Below are 21,415 nucleotides of genomic sequence, written 5' to 3' on the forward strand. Positions count from 1 at the left end.
CGCTGGGCCCCGCCCCGCGCCGCGCCGCGCGCCCGCCATGGCGCCGGGAGTCACGGGCCTGCGCAACCTGGGCAACACCTGCTACATGAACTCCATCCTCCAGGTGCTCAGCCACCTGCGCAAGTTCCGTGAGTGCTTCCTGAACCTCGACCCGTCCAAGACAGAGCAGCTGTTTCCAAGGGCCGCCAACGGCAAGGCCCCTCTCGCGGGCAGGCCGGCCGGCAGCTCGGCCACCGAGCTGTCGCCCAGGAGCCACGGGGCCGAGGCCTGCGAGCGCGAGGGCCTCTGCTTGAATGGCGGGGCCTCCCTCAGCAGGAGCCTAGAACTCATCCAGAACAAGGAGCCCAGCTCGAAGCACATCTCCCTCTGCCACGAACTGCACACCCTCTTCCGCGTCATGTGGTCCGGGAAGTGGGCCCTGGTGTCGCCCTTCGCCATGCTTCACTCGGTGTGGAGCCTGATCCCCGCCTTCCGCGGCTACGACCAGCAGGACGCGCAGGAGTTTCTCTGCGAGTTGTTGCACAAAGTGCAGCAGGAACTCGAGTCCGAGGGCACCAAGCGCCGGATCCTCATCCCCTTCTCCCAGAGGAAGCTCACCAAACAGGTCTTAAAGGTGGTGAACACCATATTTCACGGGCAGCTACTCAGCCAGGTAGGTGTGTGCCCAGCCCATCCCCAGCTGCCCACCACACTGGAGCGGGGCTGGTGTAGCAGTTAGGCTTCCCATGCGTAGCTCCCCCAGGCTGTTGGCCTAACCAGGGTAGCCGACATTTGGCGTAACTACGCATAGCTGAGGGCGGCCACTGTACCTTTTACTATACTGTGCGACGGCCTTGTTGGTGAATTTGCCTCGTCTTAACAGGCAGATTTTTAGATAACTTGCCATATCATTTCACTTTCAGTAAATGTCTTTAATCTTTAACGATGATACGGGTAATATAATATTCCCATTGTTATAATCAAGTACCCATTGTTGGCATGCCATCCTTTGATCAGTTTTAGGAAATTGAAGAGTTTGCCTATAACCTTGGTTCCATAGTTGTTTGAAAGAGCACTCTTCCTTCCAAGGCATTCTTTACATACAAGGGAGGGAGGTGGCTAGGAGGATGCCGAAGGGTAAGCAAGTCTCCCTCCTGTTCCCCATTACCTTTCATTTCCTTAGCCATCTAAGGACATGAGTGAAGACTCATAGATAAGGCTTTGTGAGGATATGCGGAAAGAATTTGTAGAGGCAAAGAGATGGGCAACTTAAAGAGATTCAGGTAAAACCTCTACACTATCCTACTGAGGTTTTGTGTCCGGGTATTTAGGGTTTTAAAAGAATGATGAGTATGAGTAGGATGGGAAGAGGAAGTTTATTTAGGCTTTTGTTTTTCAGCATGTGAAAGCGGAGTGTTTCTCAGCACTTCCTCTACCCCTCTGAGGGTCTGTAGGAAAAAAGGTGCGTCTGGGAAGGTTACAGCGAGGGAGGAGGTCTAATCACAAGGTGCTTTGAAGGCTCTTGGAACCCAGGGATCAGTGTAGGGATGCTGCAAGAAACAAGGGCAAAAAGAGAGGCAAGTTGGACTGGTTGGAAGGAGCAAAGTCTGGAGAGAACAAGAGTATGAGGATGAGAGAAGCAGACAGGAATCTGCAAATTCTCCATCTCAGATTGATGATGCCTTGACTCCATGGTAACTTCCGTCTGTAATACTGCAGCACTGAATGGCAAAGCACGCTTTATGAGAGAAAAGAGAAAGGGGTAGGTAGTAATAACTGTGCTGTGTGGTTTTCCAGTTCCAGCTAGCGTCATGGTTAGAGATACATACCAGAAGTAATATGTGCTAATTCTTAAGTTATGTTTATTATTTTAATATTACAGTTAAATGTTTTTGGAAAACTATGCACTTAGTTTTGGTTGTTATGTGCTAGCAAAAAATGTATGTGGGAAGCATGGAAGTTATATAACCTGTAAACGAATCTTTTCATTCTAGGTCACATGTGTATCATGCAATTACAAATCCAATACCATCGAGCCCTTTTGGGATCTGTCCCTGGAATTCCCTGAACGCTATCACTGCATAGAAAAGGGGTTTATCCCTTTGAATCAGACTCAGTGCCTGCTCACTGAGATGCTGGCCAAGTTCACAGAGACAGAGGCTCTGGAAGGGAGAATCTACGCTTGTGACCAATGTAACAGTGAGTGCTGGGGGGAGGGGTGGGTGTGTGTAACTGGAATATCAGTTTAAGGTGTTTCACTTGCCACTTTAGTCAAAAGTAACACTGTAACATTGAGTGGTTTTAAAGCATCTTTTAAAGATTTTTTTTCTCCTATTTTCCTGAAAACAAGCATAGGGACATTATATGTTAAAAAGCAAAACAAAACCTAGGAGTTGGGCCTCCTTTGACTCCTGCTGTGATTGACATTAGTTGTTATCTTGGGAGGCATTTGAAAATATGGATCCTGAAATGGGGACTCCAAGAATGTGAGTACTTAGCTTCATAGTGTACAGGGGTCCTGCTGAAATTCATGAATACAGTCTGACAGTTCGTATTTAAAGTTCAGGTGGCATAGCCTGTTTGAGGGCTATGGTATCAGAAAAGTGTGCTTTTGTCCTGAATTTGTAGATTTAAAGTAAAATGAAACCAAGAAAGGAAGTCGTATGGTGCATTGCTCTATGGCAGCTTCATAGTTATTGTCACATGCCTGAAAGGTTCACATCTCAGAAGGGTCATAAGGAAGTATTTCTCTATCATGGCTTTAACTGTAAAGTGGAATTTTTTTCCATATGGCTCTGTGAGTATCTTATGCACCCCCCCATCCCCACCCCCATGTCTTACACTAACACTTAACTGCTTTTGCTAACCCAGCATGTGCAGAGGAAATGCAGAGCAAATACTTTGAAGCTGATGTTTGGGTTTTTGGCATATAGAGATTTGGAAACTAAGATGAATGGATTGTGCAGATATCTGAAATCAATTTGCAGCCATACTGTAGTCTGGACTACAAGTTTTGGGAACGACAATTTTACGGTAGCCCTTTTAATACTTCTGCACATGGTTTTTTTTAAGTAGTACATCGTGGCAAACCTGTTCTCTGTGAAGAATCAGGATAAAAATCAAGTCACACCTGCTATCATTTTGCCATTTTAAAACAAAATTTGAAGTGCTGTATTTGGTTAACCATAAACTCACCTCTCCTGTTCCATATTGAGATATAAAGGCAGTGACTTAAGTTATCTTATTAGAACATTGTTTTTTCTTTTTAAAATAGTGATTCATAAAGCTTTATACTTGTAAGGAACAGAAGGATGTTAACAGCCTTAACTCTGTCATTCTTGGACTTGATAGATTATGCAAGAAATACTTTTTTTTATTTTTGCAAGAAAGGATTGTTTTTTTTGGTTGCCATATGTGCCCATTTTTCAGTATTTCTATAGACAGGTTCAAATAGCAGGGAAGGAAAGCCTATGTTGAAGGGATGAGATGCATTGATCTGTTGCTTGTGAAAGTTTCAAAACTGTCAGTCTTCCACCTTTCTGTGTGGCCAGCTTAATCAAATGGGAGACAGAACTGATCAATCTCAATTGAATCAGTAATATCTTTTTCTTTGTGAATTTCATTTTAGGGAAACAAAGCCATATTCTATTATTGTCTTCATCTTAGCTCACTTACTCCCTCTGCTGAGAGTAGCAGTCACTGCCAGGATTCCCAGGCAGAGCTGCAGTAATTTTCAAAAATCTGCTGGTGAACAGGAATGTAAAATAAGGCCAGGCCCCTCTTTGAATTCTCTTTCCGCTCATGCTCTCACATATCATGACTACCAGCCCTAGTAAAAGCTGCAGTCTATTATGAGAAGCAACAGCTCCACATCCTATTGTCACAGAGAGCTCCTTGATACGTCATCTGGCTGTGACTTGCTACCTTTCAGGAGTAGGTACAGACAGGACTTCGAAATCAGATGCTAAGCTCTTCAGACACTGAGACCATGATTTCAACAGCTCAAAGACAATTAGCAGGCACCACAGTGGACCACACTAATTTTATATTCCCATCCATTCACCGATTTAATTAATATAATAACAGAGCAGTCATCAGTAAATGGTTATAGAGAAGGCTTCTGATGGAAATTAAGAGAACTTCATTTCCACTGTTTACTTGCTGTAATTTAGAAATGCATTTCACCTACAATTCAGTATCTTTAGAAACAAAATTGGAGTCTCAAGCACTGGTTCTTCTTTGGACTGGGTGTATTTGGCCAGCCTGTCAGCCTGTCCTGCATGTCTAGCAGCGTGCTGTTACCAAGAAACATGTTTCAGAAAATAGGTACGGCATAAAAATATAAAACCAGGGACTTCCCTGGTGGTCCAGTGGGCAAGACTCCATGCTCCCAATGCAGGGGGCCCAGGTTCGATCCCTGGTCAGGGAACTAGATCCCACATGTATTCCACAACTAAGACCCAGTGCAGCCAAATAAATAAATAAATATTTTTTTAAACAATAAAAATATAAAACCAAAGTTTCTTTTCTAAATATTTGTATAGGCCACAAGCAATTCACATGGGGAAAAAAAATCTGTTTAAACACGCTGTCCTTTAGTAATCCTGTGTCCTCTTACCTTTTCCCTAAGCCTGAAATATATGCATTATCCCCCATTTCACAGGAAAGGAAACTGAGATTCCTTTCAGACAGTGGGAAGGACAAAGGATGCACCTTACAACTGAGTCAGGCTTCTTTAAGCAGCCATCCCAAGAGTGCCACACAATCACTTCTTTCATCTCAACCAGAACTTCCGTGGCCACTCCATGCAGGCATGCGAGGCTGGGAAATGCAGTCTTAGAGGGGGTCACATTGCTGCCCCAAATATAATTGAGGTTTAATGCTGAGAAATAAGAAGAATGCATATCGAGTGGCAAGTCACTGTCTCTGCCATAGCTCGGAAAGAATGAGTCTCCTCACAATCTATGTCTTATGCCTTCCCAAACCATATAGGCAAACGACGAAAATCCAATCCAAAACCCCTTGTTCTGAGTGAAGCTAGAAAGCAGTTAATGATCTACAGACTACCTCAGGTCCTCCGGCTGCACCTTAAAAGATTCAGGTGAGCTTGCTCTGGGGCGTCCCAAGTGGCTGTGAGCTGTGGGAATAGCTACTTCAAAGGCTTTGGCGAAGGCAAATGTCCTCTTCGGTGTTGGGAGGGGTAGCCTGTTCCCTAGAGGCCTCACGCTTTCCGTGGAGTGTACGGTTCATGCCCAGTGAAGCAAGCTGATGTCGGGGGCCAGGACTGGGCTTCTGCTCTCATGGTCCTATTTAATCAGCTAGCCTGCGCTTGGGTGTCTGTGCTTGAACATTTTCTAGCCTCGCTTGGGCTTTTATAGATTCATTTTCAGAATAAAGTATGAGATAATCTGTGAAAAGGAGGGCAGGAGGTAAAGTACAAAAAGAGTATTGCCTGAATTGCTTGTTCAGGGATATCTAGTTTCAGAGAACATGCAATATTCAGAGGAAATATATGTGAATATTGATTACCACCGTCTTGTTGTGAAAGAAAACCAAACCCAGAAGGTTAAATTTTCTCCGTTCCCTGTTTTACCTACCTCTACCTCTGATCACACATGCCATTTCTTACTAGTAAGAAGTTTATATCCATGTTCTAGGTGGTCTGGCCGTAATCACCGAGAGAAGATTGGGGTCCATGTCGTCTTTGACCAGGTATTAACCATGGAACCTTACTGCTGCAGGGACATGCTCTCCTCTCTTGACAAAGAGACCTTTGCCTATGATCTCTCCGCAGTGGTCATGCATCACGGGAAAGGGTTTGGCTCAGGACACTACACAGCCTATTGCTACAACACAGAGGGAGGTGCGTGCGCTTTACTCTGTGGGGTGGGGGACACAAAAAAGGGTTGGTTTGTCCACATTTCATTCCTTTTATTTAATCTATAGGGGGATATTACATACATTAAAATCCAGTGGAAAGAATTATGAAAGATGGATTCAAATTTTGGATATATCACTAAGTAACAACATTTGATTGTTCTAAGAATTGACAGGAACTAACATGTAAAAGTGCTGAGCATGGTGTCTAGTATGTAATGGTCAGTTAATGTTAGAGGTTATTGTTGTTATTAATACTTCTGCTGCAGACTTCAGTTTCATTCTTGGTTTTGCAGAAACAATATGACCCATCTAACTTCATGGAATCTCACTAGCCTCAGCTCATAACAAAGCTGAGGACACTTATTGAGCACTTACTACAAAGGCCCTTCCCAAGGAGCTTTCAGTCCTTGCCCTCAGAGCAGAGCCTCCCAGCTACTGCGCTGAGGCAGGTGGGCTGCGGATGTGTTTTCAGTAGTGTACCCATTCTGAACCCCTCAGCCCTTGGGGTAGCCAGAGTGAGCCTGTAAAAAATAACTTTTTATTCCTTCTAAGTTTTCCTTTATCACTTCTCTCTATTTACACTCCCCCTCTCCTCCTCCTCCTTTTCCCATCTCTTAGCCCCCAGTCTCCTATCTTTGCAGAAAACCCTAATGGGCAGTGAAGAAGCCTGAATGAAATGAAATGAGGACAAAAATTATAGTCGATACTGCAAGCAGTATTGTGGTGGGGCTTGCGGGGTTAAAACCAGTGGTTTCAGGGAAGTCTGTTGGTTTCATTTACTTTTCTCTTCCTCCACCACCAACAATCAAGGGTTGGATCTATTCAGAACTCCTCTGTCCCTTTCCTCATCTCCTCATTTGCCTGGTGACTGAAATATAAGTTGGGTAGTCATTTTCTCTCTTTCTTTCATTTGGTTTCCTAGGTTTTTGGGTCCACTGCAATGACTCAAAGCTGAATGTATGCAGTGTCGAGGAAGTGTGCAAAACTCAAGCCTACATCCTTTTTTACACTCAAAGAACAGTTCAGGGCAATGCAAGAATCTCAGAAACCCAACTCCAAACTCAGGTGCAGTCCAGCAACAACGATGAGGGCAGACCACGGACCTTCCCCTGAATGGGAGGCACGTATCGAGGACTGGCTTGCTTTTAAACTACTGGTTTCTATACATCTTTCCTCGTATAGGAAATAAGGTTTACTGCAGGAACAGATAACTAGGTTTGCATCACTGGGTCTAGAGCAGAAGGTGCCAGGTGACTCATGTGCTATCATAAAATCTGTAGCAACTTTCTTTTAAATGGGTTTAGAAATTCCCTCCTTCGTTAAAACAAATCAAAAGGAGTAACTTCTATGAAGACTCTTTCATCAGTTGCTTCTGAATATAGAGGGATCTGGGTGGAGGAAAGAGGGAGTAAATTGGTCATATCCAGCCATGTTCTTTCTATTACATGATTCCCCTGCTAATCAGGACTCCTTGCAGCACCAGAAGAACCCTCCTGATGTGAGCAGCCCTCGACAGAGCATGCAAGGAGGGGCCCTGGGCTGGCAGCTTGCTGGATAGGATTGGTTCCAAGGCGGGAGGTGAAGTCTAAGGATTTTTGCCTACAAAGGAAGTAGCCCTCAAGGGTTGAAAATCTGCAGACTTCCTTTTTTAGGGGATAGCAGTTGAAGAATGGAATGAGATGCATGGAGGAAATTTCTCCATGTGAAATGGGAGGTTTTTCATGTGTCATACTCTCCCTGGCTGCTGCTGTCATTTAATCATACCACATCTTCTGAGATGGCATGAACATCCCTTCATTCTAAAGAAGGAGCAGTTCGCATGGGGAAGCAAGAAACTGGTACATGACATGTTCTTTGTGGCACACTGAGCCTAAGGGCACTCCTGGCTACCTAGTTCTGTAGCAAATTCCTGGTTCAGGTCTAGGGCAAGCACATAGTTTGGTTTAAATCGGTCTTTGGGTCAGTTGTCTGAGGCCTTCTCAGAACTCAGTTAGGGGGTGGGGGTGGGGGTGGGGGGATAGCCAGTGGTCCAGGGCTTATCTAAATGCCTGTCACCCATTTTACCTTGGTGCAGCATGCAGCTTTTCTTAACCTGCAGCTTATTTCCTGTTCACAAGATGTGGGAGCTTTTGCTTTTCTAAGGCTTAGGAATCCTCCTCCTGTATGTCTGAACAGTTTATTGTTGATAGCCCTGGCCTGTTTCCTCCAAAATCTGCTAATCCCTACTGTTTCTTTACCCACCCACACTCAATCCATCAGAGAAAAAAGCAAGAATGCCCTGTCCTTAACTCCAGTGCTAGTAAAATATATCTTTCTTTTTTAAACTGGGTCGGTTTCTAAGTGGCATGGAATTGCCCAGATGGAAATTCTCTGCCCTATCAGGCACCACTGAATTTCCCTTCTCAGTCCTTCGCTTAGACTCACTAGTAAAAGTGAATGCAAACCGTAACTCTCACTGTGGGAGTGCTGCAGCCCGCCTCAGCCTGTCACTCTGAATGCTCATCTTTTGACTGAGTATGTCATATTAACATTTCAATTCAGGTAGAAGTACAGTTGCCACCTGAAGAGGATAGATGTGAAGGGAGTTTGGGGAGGGATGGGAAGTTGGGAAAAGAAAGGCTAAAGGATGAGAGTCAAAGGTTTAGCGATGTTGAGGAACCACATTTCCCAAGCAGATCTGTAGCATTTGCTGTTGACCTCTTTTGAGATGAATTCTCCCATAGGACCTGCCAGACAGCACTGAGACTTGGAGGAAATCAGACAGAAAATGGCTCACCCTGATAAGGAAGAGGAGTGACTATATTTTAAATTAAACTTGCTTTTTCCAACACTGTGAGGTTTCTGTAATATTTAGCTTTTATTTGGAAGCGATAGCGTATGGCATTTTTTATGCTATTTGGTTTATATTGTCTACTGCAGGCTTCTTTGTACAAGCTTGGCCCGGGCTTACCCTCACCTGGACACTGTTTTAAAGTGTCACAGCTGCCCGTGCTGTCAGAGGCTCTGACGTGAGGCTGTATCCTCCAGATGCACATTTTTAAGTTGGCATGATTGGTGATGACTTTTTGTGGCAAGAGAAAAGCGCATTAACTCATAAAAACCCAAGGAGAGTAAAAAGGGAAGGAAAATATAAATTGTGCCTCATCTTTCATTGAATGCTATATTTATTATTCTAGAAAAAGAGAACTTACAAATGGAGAAGTACTAATAGAGCATCTACTTCATCCCTCAGGCTGTCCAGGGGAAAACAAGAAAAATAAACACCTAATAGAAAATTAAAAGATCTTCAAATTTAATTCTTAAAAATAGTTTTATACCAAGTATTAAGGATTATTAAGCAAAGGACTTTGTAAAATAAGTGCTTAAATTAGCTGAGCACACATTGTATCAAATTAACAAAATCATTTAAAATGAGTTGGAATAGAAACCAATACCAGAGTCCTCAATGAGCTGCACACACTTGAAGGTGCCCCTGCAGTGAGACACCTCAGGTACCCAGAGGCAGCAGCACTAGACGCTGTTGAGAAGTTAGTATTTATGGAGATTTTAATTAAAAGAGTTTCCTGCTGCATAAGCCAATGGCTGTTGTGAGGGAAATGTCCCTTTGCCTTTAATTTATTTACATACTGGAAAGTAGATGAATTTCTTAGTTGCATCTTACTTTAAGTCGAAACATTGTAAAGAGAAGAAAATAAGAACCGCGTAGAAGTTGACTAGATGCTGCCAAATCAAACCCAAGATCTCCTAACTGAACCTTACAAGCCTGCTTCTTTCCCAGACAAGTAGTTGGAGTCCCGTTCTAGGAACCCTTTGTAGTTGGCTGGTGTGTTTACTTTTTGCTGTAGCCAGCCAAGATGAATGCACCCTGGCCCCTCAAAAAGGATTTTACCTCAATCTAGCTTGACCCTCATACTTGTGGTTGCCTCTGAGAGCATCCATGCTAGTGTTTTTTTTTAAAAAAAAAAAAAAAAAAAAAAAAAAAAAAAGGTTAGGAATGTCCTCAATGGCCAAGAACTGAAGCTCTTATTTAAAGGTGGGCAGACCTCTTGCCTGCTTTGATCCAGTCCCTCTCAGGCTGATGGGGGCAGTGCCACACTGTAAAGAATTTCCAGATGTCTCTTACAATGTCATGAATAAAATTGGAAACTATAGAAGTGTTAATGTGTCCTATGGACTCAATAGCAGAGTTTATTTTTGTTTTTAATGGCAAGGCTTCTAGAGTCAGTGATTGTATGAGTTCCCCGCTCAGGCTATGCTTACAGTTCCATCAGAGTGCAAGAACTAATGAGGTGGGTTGGCTGGCAGTGGAGCATGGCCCTAGCCAGGTCCCAGCATAAACACAAGAGAGGTCAACAGTAGTACAGAATGAAAACTTGGTTGGGTGTTGGGATGTGGGTGGGCAGGGAGGTAGAAATGGAGTTTGTTTTACTTACTGATAAAGCTTTGTGAACTAATTTTATACAATTCATAAAATTTGGTGCCTTGTACCCAACTATGGTTTGCATGGGATTGAAAAGATTAAGGGAAAGGATTCCTTCTTGTCATTTCAAGTGGCAAATGGGTCTGTACAGTGTAAAGGACATTTGGTGTCAGACTTTTTAAAAGCATTTCATATCTTGTGTGTGTGAAAGCAAATTATTCTTACCAGCAAGTTCTGAAATTTTTATTGTAATATCCAAAATCTTTGTGTTTGATTATTCAACAGTGTCTCCTTTTCAGGGCAGACCATGTACCCCATTCTTTTTTACCACCCCTTTTATGTTCCAAACATTAGCTCAGGCCTTTTTAAAATCAGGCTGGGAGGGCTACCCCTTCCTAAACATATACTGTATTCCTATCTGGGATTATATCTTATAAGTGGAAGGGCTGCTTTTCCAGCTGGTTGGGAGAGCACAAATATTCAGAAAAAGGTCTTTTAGTTTTTCTAATGCTGGACAACGTATGGTAGAAGTCAAACAAAAACAGTTCCTCCTGAAGTGGTACCTTCATTAGTTCTGAAGTTCTTTTGCACAAAATTTCAGGAAGCAGTGTGGAACACAGTCCCCTATATGTGAACCTTTAGATTGTAAGGCAAGCCAGTGCACTGTGTAATAGGCAAAAAAGAAGGCTCAAAGAACCTGTCCCAGCTCCCCAGCCCCACTCCCTGGCAGCTGCTGACTGGGATGGTGCTGAGTGGCTGTGGAAGGGGAAAGGACCCAGCCTGCTCACCTGCAGGGCTGTAAACACAGCATGCTCCTTTTACTCCCACCTTCAGGTTTCCAAGACTTCACCAAAGGGTGTTTAAAAAGCTTACCACTCGAAGCACATATAATAATTGGATCCCTCAGCCTAATTAGGTGAGGAGGTTGTATCTTTGGAATAAAACCTCCCATGGCCACTTAGTTTCTTTACCAGGTAAGTATGAATCTCCCTGGGGGTTCAGATTCTTTTTTGAAGTTAGCACTAAAGCTGAAAAGCACCTTCTAAATATGACTGTGAGTTTAGTTTATATCTTCCACGTTTAAATTCACCATTTTCTTGGTCTAGGGCTTTGACTTTAACCACTGTGTACTCAACCCAAACACTGCTCTAAGTACACCACAGCCACTAGAGCATTGAAGTGAATGGTCATTTTTGTGGACTTTCTCCATACTGACTTCCGCTGGCATGTTTCTATTTCAAATCTAACTAGGTTGTGTAAGAGATTTTCATAGTACTGTCATACTATGTTATGTGTTTACATCCTGTCATACGGTGTTAACCAGCCTGGGCTAAACACCGTATGACAGGATGTGAAACTGACTTCCCTTGAGGAGAGATGCTGTGTTGAAATGATGAAAGCCAGCACTTTCATTTATGGAATTAATAATTATTCATCAGAATTTGAGGAAATTGTAGATTTGGTAGCTTTAATCTGCTAAATTCTTATCACTTTCAGGAATTAAGCCAGTTTAAATGAAACTTTACCTTACCAGCTTTATGGCTTTATAAACCAACAGTGGCACTGTTACTTGAAGCTAAAACATTAAATTTTAAGTGAAACTTGAATTATGCTTTTGGAAGCTGCCATGTCTTTAATTTTGGCCAGATTTTGATTTTTAGCTTTGAAAATTTTTATCAAATAGAACTGTTCACAATTTTGAACAGATGAGGTAGCAGACTTCAAGGATGTAAGTTTCACTCCTATAAAGAACAGGAGGTGCTGGTATTTCTAGTCTTAGCGCAGTGGTCTGATGCAGGCTGAAGGGATTTAAAAGTTTCCTTCCTTGTCACCACTTGCGGGGGTGATGGCTTTAAACCTAAGCCTTGCTTCATGTATTGTTACCTTTCCTCATCAGATACAAACTTGTCAGAGCATCTGTGGTCCCCGGGTAGACTCTTAAAGGATCCTGCCTTCATGTTAAGCCAGCCACAGGCCTGAATTCATATAAGCTCAAACTCCTTCCTCCTGAGAGATGGGACCTCCTCCCTCCTGAGAGATGGGACCTCCTCCCTGATTAATGCTCATAAGAGAATGGTGCTTTTCTTTAACATATAAAAAATCTAATTCCCTAACAGCTTTCTTAACCATATTTATGCCAGCAGGATCAAGAAGGACCATTTTATTCTATTTACCTTTAGTGAAAAGATTGCTAGAGACAACACCTGTCAACTAACAATTAGGCCACTGTGGTGCATTTATACTGACCCTCCTTTCCAATTCATGTCCTTTAATCCCATACCAGTTCCGTAAGAGACTCGGCGCGGAAAAGTAGTATGTATTTTTTTTTAATGCCTAGTAGAGCAAATCAACTAGAAAAATTGCCAAGGGGAGCCTGTCACTATGTCCACACCTTTCTAAGCCTATATGATTCTTTCCATGCCAGTTCCTTACATATTCCATTTCCAAAGAACCCCAAACTCCGGGACAGTGGCACTACCATGAATTTTAGGGTCAGAAAATAATCTGTTTCCTTGTGAAGGAAGCAGCTTCCTCAAGCAGTGTCACTTCCATGCCCACTGCCCAGGCTTACTTACCCCTTGCCTCTACCTGCACCTCATTGCCCTCAAATCCCACTGTACTACAGCAACAATGCCTCCCTGGTGCCTGGAAAACCCACCCGGTGCACTAAAATGCTATGCAACACCAAATGACTTCTTCCCTTAGTACTGCTCAAGAATGGAAATTCCTCAACAATATGCTTCATCCTATGCTAACATCAATTAACGGTGGCTACAGTTTCCTTTTCTTTTTTTCTTTTAATATGAAGCAAACCATCTCTGTTACAATCCATGTTTGGGGCTTGTTCCTGTCTCTCTCGAGTGTGAAATATAAATCATGTTTTTATGATTTTTGTAAATCTTGACTTTTTACACCTTGTTTTTGTAAGCCGAAGTTTCTTATTAAAAGAATAAAACGGCTGTCTTTGTGTACAGTCTTTATTTGTTAAAATACCATTAGAATATTCCTCAGGACAAGAGCAAAGATCATCCCCTGCAGAAACTCTGGAACTATGTACAGAACTTTACAGAACACAGGACAACACTTTAGCTGAACCCTACCTGCTGACCAGAGAAGGGTGTTCTGAGTGGACTCAGCAAAGAAAAGGAAATCAAGCAGGGAAGGAAAGGTGCCCATCTGAATCAAACTTCAGCTGCCATCAGGGCAAGTCTTGTGACGGTCACAGATTGGAGGCTCTGTTTTTGGAAGGTTTGAGTACAGCACAGGGGTTCCATGTGTCTGCAATCAGACAACAGGTGGCATTAGAAATGTAAAATCACTAGAGGGAAATTGGTAAGAGACTCAAATCCCTTGGAACATCTGGAGACACTTCTAACTAGGAATAGCCAAGGGTTTTACATCAAGTCTCTTATCTATTATTTTGTGAATAGCTGATATAAATTATTTCTTATCCCAGTCTCTAGGACTCCTAAAACCGGCAGAACAGTGGTTAATGCTTACCTTTACGGCTACACCCCAGGCTGAGGTGCCATTAGGTCAATGTCACTCAAATTCCTGGCCAGCCAAACTCCGGCAGCAAAGAGTCCCAAATTGAGGATCAAGTTCCTGGAAAAAATGCATCCCTTTAACCCTGTGGTCACTGAGTCACGTGTCTTTGGTCAGTGAAAGACGGGCTGGGGGGTTGGGGGGGAGCTTCCCATCACCACCCTGGAAACCGCCCCCTCCCAAGGCAAAAACACTTTAGAATCGCAAGAGCATCGGTCGTTACATAACAGGTTGCCCAAGACCCACATGGTTATTTAAGGTTCGTTTCTACGTCTAGTAAGAGTAGGGTCAAATGCAAAACCCAATTAAGTACTCGTCCAGGGCCAAAAAGCCCGTTAACGTGTTGGTGCCTCCTCTCCCCGGGTCTCCGCGGGCAGGGTGGGATTCTCTAGACAGAGCCCGGTGACTGAAAGGAGCGCTCTGGCTGCACGGGAACTCTCCCGGTCAAGGACCTCAGCAAAGCACCTCCAGAGCCACGAAAAGGCCGAGATATTGGCGGTGTAAAAAATCCGGAGGGCCCGGCCTCGGCGAAGAAGGAAACCTGCCAGGTATATATACTTGCGCGAAGGGCAGGAGAGCGACCAAGCTCCCGTGCCTCGGTTACCTGCGGAAGTCATTCCTATCGGTGGCGAAGCGGTAGACGCCCCGAAGCCAGTCTCCCACGTTGTCTGGAATTTCGGGAGCTTCATTTGCCGAGCCCGCAGCGATCACGCCGGCCCCACTGGAAGCCATGGCAGCACCCCAGCGCTCCGCAAGGTCTCTCACCACGCCCCTTGTCGGCGCCAGCAGATTATGCAACTTCCGGTCTCGCATTTCCGCTGGCTACTCGCCGACAGAGGGCGCAGTGGCTTGAGCTTGGAAAGACGCCGGGCGTGAGAACTCCCGGGCTGCGAGTCCGCGACCTCTGCCGGGAGAGGAGCGCCGTCCAGCTCCAACCTCCCCTGGTCGGGTTCCATCTCCGGCTCCCTTCTGGCCTTCGGCTGGCCCACCCTGTCAGTCACAGGTGGTCTCTGAGTGATCACTTCGTTGGCTCAGGAGGAGGATGCTGAGGATGGGGCTGTCTAGCCTGTGGGGGTGGGGTAGGGTCTCACTCAGCAGGGGATGCGTAGCTTTGAGGAATGGGGCTCCCCAAGAGTCTTCATGAAAAGTCATAGAATGCGCGGGCTAAAAGGAAGCACTCCAAATTTGTCATTTCGCCGCCTCTCCCAGCCATGGCCCTGATGGCGTTCAGCCTAGGATTTTTATAGGGGGCGGAGAGCTTTGCTCTCTCACCTTACAGATCACCTCCCCAGCCACCCTTTCTCCGGGCCGCGCCACTAGCAAATGGTGCAATGCTTCCTGGAGATGTCGCTGTCCCCAGCTTGGAGATTGCCGGGGGTCTCCCAGGGCCGGGGAAGGCGCTGGCCTAAGAAAAAGCCTTCGGGTTCCGATTCAGAGGAAGAGGAGCAGGTGGGGCAGGAAGCATCCTCCTTCGGATCAAGGGGAGTCTCTGGGCAGCCCTGCTCTTGCCCTTTGGGTGTCTCCGCCTGGTCCCCAGCTCTGCACTCCTGCTCCGGGCTGGATCCAAGCATCCCCATCTGGGTTTCCAGACTGGAGCTGGCGGCAGTAGCGAGAAGGGCTGCCCGGGAGATGATCGCGGGATTCCGCGGGGCGCGGTGCCCATCTTCAAATCCGCCGAGCTCCGCCTCCCCTGTTCCGGGCCGGGTCAGAAACGCCCATCTCAGAGCCGCGAGTCTCCCTCTCCCAGATCCGGGCGGGGCGGCCGCCAGAAACCAGTCCCAGTCGGGGCCCAGCCTCCCGCCCCGCCCCCTGGCCTTGCGCGCCGCCGCGGTGAGTCCTCTCCGGGCTCCCCGCCCCTCCCCGCCTCCGCCCAGCAGAGGGCGGCCGCGGCCCCAGCCCAGGAGCGAGTCCCGCGCCGCAGCCTCAACCGCGGCGCGGGGTGGGTTCTGGAGGCCCTCGGAGCGCTCCGGCCAGGGACGCGCGGTGAGAGCTGCGGGCCCCGAGGCTCGGGTCTGGGGGTGCGGTGGGGGGGACGGGGGCGCTGCTGGAGGGGCGGGACGGCGTGGGACCGGGACGAGGGTCCCAGCCCGGGAGAACCCCCCCTCAGCCCAGCCCAAGCCGCTGCCCCCTTCCCCTTTGATCTGCACCTTCTCCTCCCTTACCCGGGGACGCCCTGCCTTCCACTGTCGGGGCCGGACTCGAGCCGGCATCCGAATAGCGTCTCTCAAAGCAGCTGTGGCAGCAGGGGCCGCCGCCCAGCAGGGCATAACGTCCCCCGCCCAAGGGCCCGGCGCAGTCCTGGCAGCAGAAGTGGTTCTCGTGCCAGCGCCGTCCCTCTGCCTCGGTGCAGCGGCGGGAGAAGATCAGCTGGGAGAGGGAGAGGGGAACGGCTCATTCATTCATTCACTCACTCATTCATTCATCCAGTAACCACGCCTTATAACCAGTTGACGCTAAAGCACGTCTACAGACATTCCCATTTGATCTACTCAACCACTCTCGGATGCGGGGAGGGCTGATTGGCTTAGCCAGGATCCCCCAGCTAGCAGGTGGCACAGCCTGAAGAAGTGCGACCTGGGTCTCCTGGACGCCCAACCCAGGGTTCCGTGCAGCCTCTTGTGCGGACATTGAGGGAGTTCCTCGCAAGAGCAGGCCCAGCACTGGGCACCCGACGTACTGAGATGAACGTCTGTCTAAGAGTTCCCGCTCTGGAGAAATCCTCTCAGTCCAAGAAAATTTGGGAGACTCTGCTTGCGGTGAGGGAGGGCACAAAGGCAATGAGTCCCAGGTGCCCAGAGCTCAAGTCAGAGCAAAGGGAATACAAATTTCCCAGGCTGGTTCCTAGTTCTCTGTTCCCCACTCCGTGGTACTGAAAGAGGTGTCCCGTTTCATCTGCCGCGTTGGACCCTGGGCAGACCCCCTCCAGCCCCTCCCCTCGAGGCTGTACCTGGTCACAAGCCGGGCAGCGCGGCCGCAGCAGCTCTGCGTGATGACGGCCGCAGTAGAGACGCCCATCGTGGTAGAAGTAGATGAGGTTTATCAGGGCCTGGCCACAGGCCTGGCAGGCAAAGCAAGCCCTGTGCCAGCAGCGCTGCTCTCCTGCCCGAGCTGTGAACACTCCGTACTCCCCTGGCCTCAGCTGCTCCCTGCACTGCGGGGTGCGGGTGCTGCGCTGGTCAGAGGCCACAACCACCCTCCTACCTTCTCTCCTGGCTCTTCCATCCCAACCCCAACCTAACTGTTCTCCCCATATTCTGGCAAGCCCACCTCCACTGCAGGCTCCACAAAGAACCCCTAAATTTGGTTTCCCTTTTTCCTAAACTTTGCCAAACTATCAATCCCCAAACCTCTTTTCCCCCTCCAGAGTCCCAGAAGCCAGCCCCTTCTGAAGAAGTGAGAGGGCAAAGAGGAGGAAGGGGAATACTGGGGGGAAGGTGCTACATACCTTTTCACAGGTGCATTCTTCAAGCTTGGGAGGTACTAGGCGGGCCACCCCCTGTCCCAGGGCCTCCCGCCTCCGCTGGGCACAGAAGAGCCTCAGCTCAGCCAACTCCTCCTCCCCAAGGGCCAGGCAGTAGCGCTCCTGCAGAAACAGAGGTCCACTGTGACCGGGAGAGCCCCAGCAGGCAAGGTTGAAGTTTGACTGGAGAGGGGAGGTTTAGCTGCTGGGTCAAAGGAAGGTTGTGAAACCTCAGGGAGGTGCAGGAGATAACAGCACAGAAGGGCACTGAGGAGAGGGAAAAGAACTGGCATAAGTCCACCTCGGTCTCACTCCCCCCACCCCAAGAATGGTGATCGCTCAGGTCCTGACAGCCCTACAGTACTTAGCCCATCTCCATATATTTAGATCCTGGCTCCCAATGAGCTGTAGCTTAATATCACTTCCCACTGTCTTTTCCCTATTTATTCCATATTTTCCTGCCTCGCCTCCCCAGCTGAACTGTAAGCCTTTAGACTGGGCGCACATAGGCCCTCAATAAATACTTAACCACCATACTCTCTACATTTGTACATTCCATTATCAGTTTCAAAAGCTGATCATGTCCATTTTCTCATTTGCTCTTCAACTAAGCATTGTGGTGGGCAGAGCAGATGTTACTGCACCCATTATGTAGTTGTGAAAGCTCAGGCTGGGGGTGGGGGATGATTTCCCCCAATTAGTGGCAAAGCTAGGCCTTAAATGCATGTCCCCTGCCTTTTGGACCAAACTTCTTCCCACGGTAAGTAAAGAAAGGGAGGCAAGAGAGAGGAAAGCTGGGGAGAGGGAGACCCACATCACTGTCCTGCGGAGGGAGCTGCTGCAGGAGGGTCCGGAGTCCAGGCCAGCTGGGGGCTTGGTTGGTGTCCAGGCCAGGGTTCCCCAAGCTCAGGACTTCAGGATCCTGAGGAAACGCAGCAAAAGGAGAGAAGCAGAGCTTGGCTTTTCCTTCCTTCCCTCTTCATTGCCACCTCTTTGCCAATCTGGAACAACATCCAAGCACCCCCCTCCATTTGGAGGATCCTCCTTCAAGATCACAAGGACAGCTGATCCACTCCCATGTTTGTGGTCTGATTGAGGCAGGTTTGGGGGGGCACACTGCAAAACAGCTTCCTTCTTATGCTTGAAATCACCCCCTTCACTCCTTAGGGCCAAAGTCCCTAGGTTCTGCTTTGACAACACAGACCCCCTAGGAGAGTATTCATGTATTCGTGGATAAGTTTAAAGAAGTTGAACCCCTGTGTCCTGAGAGGGCTGTAGGGACAGGGATTCCTGCAAAGAGAAAGGGCTGCAAGAAGTTGGGCACAAAGGCTAACTACCTCCCACTTGGTGGAAATGGGAAGAGGTCCAAAGGATGGAGGGGATGTTGGTCTCAGAGGGAAGGGCAGGACCCCTACCACCTGAGCAGAGGTTTCCTCAGGGTCCTCCTCTGGCACGTGACCTCGGTTGCTTTCTGAGTTGACTGGTGGATTTGGCTCCGGAGGGGTCAGCCTCTCCCCTCGGTGGGGCCAGCCAGAGTTTAGCAGTGACATTGGTGGCAAAGTCTGCACAGAAAACAACAAGACGCCTCCCATTTATTGGGCCACAACAGTGTGCTAGGCAGGCTAAATGCTTTCTGGGCGTTATCTCCTTCAGTCCTCCCAACAGCTATGTGAATTCTTATCACCATTTTACAGATGGCCCAACTGAGGCTTGGAAAGTATACATGGTCTGCCCAAGGTCACACAGTTAGTAAATGGCAGAGCCAGATCTTGAGGCCAAACCTTTCAGCTCCAGAGTTTCTGAAGCTCAAACTCGGGAGTCTCCCAAGATTGGGATGGAGGAAACAGGAGGCCCATAGTGGAAGGAGAGGGCATTTTGCCTTTCTGGTGAGCCTTTGGGTAGACTGGGCCCTTGTTCCCCACCCCTCCCCTGCCATAGCTCCCCCCACTTCTCACTGTGCACTCAGCAGCACCCAGTGAGCCTACTTCCTCACCTCTCCCTGCTTTTCCCGCTGTAGGCTTGGGGTGGGTGAAAGGACCACTTCACTGGGAGGCCCTTCTCAGCCTATCCAGCCTATACCAGCTCTCCTTTCCCTGAGCTCCAGAAATAAGTACAGTGGGTGCCCCAAGATTTAGCACCTAATGTTTCTCTTTGCTCCCTGTGTCTCTCTCAGCTCCTCATCTAGTCTATCAGCTCCTCCAGGACAGACGAAATCCTGTGCTTCTATCTTCTATCTCTAGTGGCAACTTCATTGGATAATTCTAAGTGCATCTCTTCAGCCCTCCTCTGGGCAAGCCCTGGTATGGCCACAGTATCTTGGGGATAGGAGGTGACTACTGAAGTAGAAAAGGGATGGGCCCTGCCCTCAAGGAGCTCATAGTCTACTGGGTAAGGCACAGATGAAACCAGGCAGGATGGGGCCAGGGTTCTGGGCAGATATACACAGCACCCTAGGAAGAAAAAGAAAACAGAGTAAACTTTTCTAGAATGTTTACCCTGTGCCAGGGACTTTTCCAGCATGTTGCATAATATAGTCCATCTTCACAACAATCCTGTGAGGTAGTTTCTATTATCCCATTTTACGGTTGAAACAGGTGAAACTTGCCTGAGGTCACATTAGAAGGCTAAGGGAAGCTTTAGAGGAGGAGTTTGCCTTTGAGAGCTGGGTTGGATTCTAACAGCAGCTGGGCACAGGAGGGCATCACCAAATCCCTGGCCTCTATAAGACCCAGCTTTGGGGCTGGGAACAGGGTTTGGACTGTGACAATTATAGTGTTTCCCAGCCCGGAGCCCCCGCCCTGTGCCACCCTTCCCTGCTTCCTGGCTCCACACCCATCTGCTTCCTTCCTGTTCTGTCCCTCAGATCAGGTTTCCTGTGGAAGGCAGCCAGGATGGGCTGTTCACACCCAGGGCCAGGAGTAGCCACTTCCCCTGGGGCTCCGGGAGGCAAGAGATGCTTGGGGGAGTGGGTGGGCATCGAAGAGGGGTATCTGGGGCCCCAGAGGAAACTTGCACCCCTCTTCCAGATTAGTTCTAGTTTGCATGAAATCATCCCACACAGGAACAACACTCAGAAATCAGTCTTCACCCCTCACCCTCATCCCCGCAGGGCGGCATAACTCCGCGTCCACTTAGCACTGGACCCCACTTACGTGCTGGATTCCTTCCAGAATTCCCCTCCCCCCTTACAAAAGGGACAAGCCTGAACCCCCTCCCCGCCCCCGCGCAGGTGTAACCAGTCTCAGGAGTTCTACCTTCCCAACCCACCCCTGCCCGGAAGGGCAGAGTCTAGGGATTGAGAAGTGGCGGGGGAGGGGGAGGGTGTAAGGGATGGAAGGTTTCCCGGGACAGTGAGAGGAAGAAGGGGAAGAGAAGTGTCTGGTCCTGCCAAGTGCCCTCTCGACAGATCCCCAAAGTTTTTTCTTGGGCATGCGGGGCCCACCTGCGAAGTGGGACGCGGTGTGGTTCCCGAGTCAGCTGGGGTTCCCAGTCTGGCTGCTGGGAGTTTAGGGGAAGGGACGGGACTCCGCCGGGGTCTCACCCTCGCTGCGCGCTGTTGTCCGGGCAGTTCTGGACAGACCCTGTCGTCGGGCCCTTCACCCAGTTCCCACCCTCAGGCCTCGACACCCGCCTCTGCCCGCCCCGGGAGCGCGCCTTCCGCTCCCACGCCCCCCGCGGGCCCTGCCAGCCCCTCCGGGGCTGGTAGAGCCGGACGGGGGGAGGGGCCTAGAGCTGCCGACTGAAGGAAAGCATTTGAGGGATCTCGGGTGGAAAGTGTACAGGCTCCACTGCCTCCGTGCCCATGGGCTTAGCACTGGGACCGCGTCCTGGCGGGCCCGGAGCAGACGCTCGGGAGCCATCGTTATGCCGGGTCCTCAAGCACTCGCGGAACAGAACGCCTTTCGGAGCCCGCAGGTCCCCCCAGACCTTCCTTCTGGTCTCCTAGCCCCGCCTCTCTGTGTCCCCACCCCCACCTAGTTCCCTCCCCCTTGTCCCCAGCCCCTTTCTGGAGTCCCTCGTCCTGCCCTTCTCCCTTCCATCCCTTCAGGCTCCTCCCTTCAGGCTCCTCCCCCAATCTTTCGTGTTTCTCCCCCCGCCCTCGCCCCGCCCGCCGCTCGGGTCCCTTTTCT

The 21,415-nt window shown here is 48.5% G+C and overlaps 3 protein-coding genes and 1 non-coding gene across 8 annotated transcripts in view; 2 read left to right on the top strand and 2 right to left on the bottom strand.

Moving 5' to 3' along the window:
* The window catches only part of USP49 (ubiquitin specific peptidase 49), a 14,952-nt gene extending 1,751 nt beyond the window's left edge, over positions 1-13,201 (top strand). The window contains exons 2-6 of one of the 2 annotated variants that reach the window (XM_028485139.1): positions 1-652; positions 1,974-2,178; positions 4,972-5,080; positions 5,637-5,842; positions 6,782-13,201. The exon at positions 1-652 is cut by the window's left edge and continues 21 nt beyond it. In XM_028485139.1, the coding sequence (XP_028340940.1) occupies positions 1-652; positions 1,974-2,178; positions 4,972-5,080; positions 5,637-5,842; positions 6,782-6,972 (1,363 nt within the window). In that variant the 3' untranslated portion in view covers positions 6,973-13,201. Of the gene's footprint in view, positions 653-1,973; positions 2,179-4,971; positions 5,081-5,636; positions 6,643-6,781 lie in introns of those variants that run through there. The other variant, XM_028485140.1, reaches the window with a different exon arrangement.
* TRNAW-CCA (transfer RNA tryptophan (anticodon CCA)) lies at positions 4,336-4,408 on the top strand. The gene has a single exon. It is a non-coding gene; the product is annotated as a tRNA-Trp (tRNA).
* Positions 13,202-13,241: 40 nt separating the features above from the next.
* Positions 13,242-14,779, bottom strand: TOMM6 (translocase of outer mitochondrial membrane 6). The gene is made up of 3 exons (XM_007120294.4): positions 14,430-14,779; positions 13,781-13,885; positions 13,242-13,558 (listed from the first exon to the last, which is right to left on the bottom strand). The coding sequence occupies exons 1-2, from the start codon at positions 14,636-14,638 to the stop codon at positions 13,789-13,791; spliced, it is 306 nt and encodes a 101-aa protein (XP_007120356.1). The 5' UTR covers positions 14,639-14,779; the 3' UTR covers positions 13,242-13,558; positions 13,781-13,788.
* Positions 14,780-14,914: 135 nt separating this feature from the next.
* PRICKLE4 (prickle planar cell polarity protein 4) lies at positions 14,915-21,145 on the bottom strand. Of its 4 annotated transcripts, XM_028485138.2 has the most exons (8): positions 20,728-21,145; positions 19,279-19,735; positions 18,623-18,847; positions 18,100-18,207; positions 17,271-17,408; positions 16,773-16,976; positions 15,988-16,192; positions 15,079-15,515 (listed from the first exon to the last, which is right to left on the bottom strand). In XM_028485138.2, exons 3-8 carry the CDS (start codon positions 18,833-18,835, stop codon positions 15,142-15,144), a joined length of 1,242 nt encoding a protein of 413 aa, XP_028340939.1. In that variant the 5' UTR covers positions 18,836-18,847; positions 19,279-19,735; positions 20,728-21,145; the 3' UTR covers positions 15,079-15,141. The 4 variants fall into 4 exon arrangements, with proteins under 4 accessions (XP_054938836.1, XP_007120355.2, XP_028340939.1 ...); XM_055082861.1 differs by having other exon boundaries at positions 14,915-15,515; positions 18,704-19,735; XM_007120293.4 differs by having other exon boundaries at positions 14,915-15,515; positions 18,701-19,735.
* Positions 21,146-21,415: the final 270 nt, after the last annotated feature.

Source organism: Physeter macrocephalus, unplaced genomic scaffold (genome assembly GCF_002837175.3).
Source record: "Physeter macrocephalus isolate SW-GA unplaced genomic scaffold, ASM283717v5 random_316, whole genome shotgun sequence".
Classification (NCBI taxonomy): Eukaryota; Metazoa; Chordata; class Mammalia; order Artiodactyla; family Physeteridae; genus Physeter; species Physeter macrocephalus.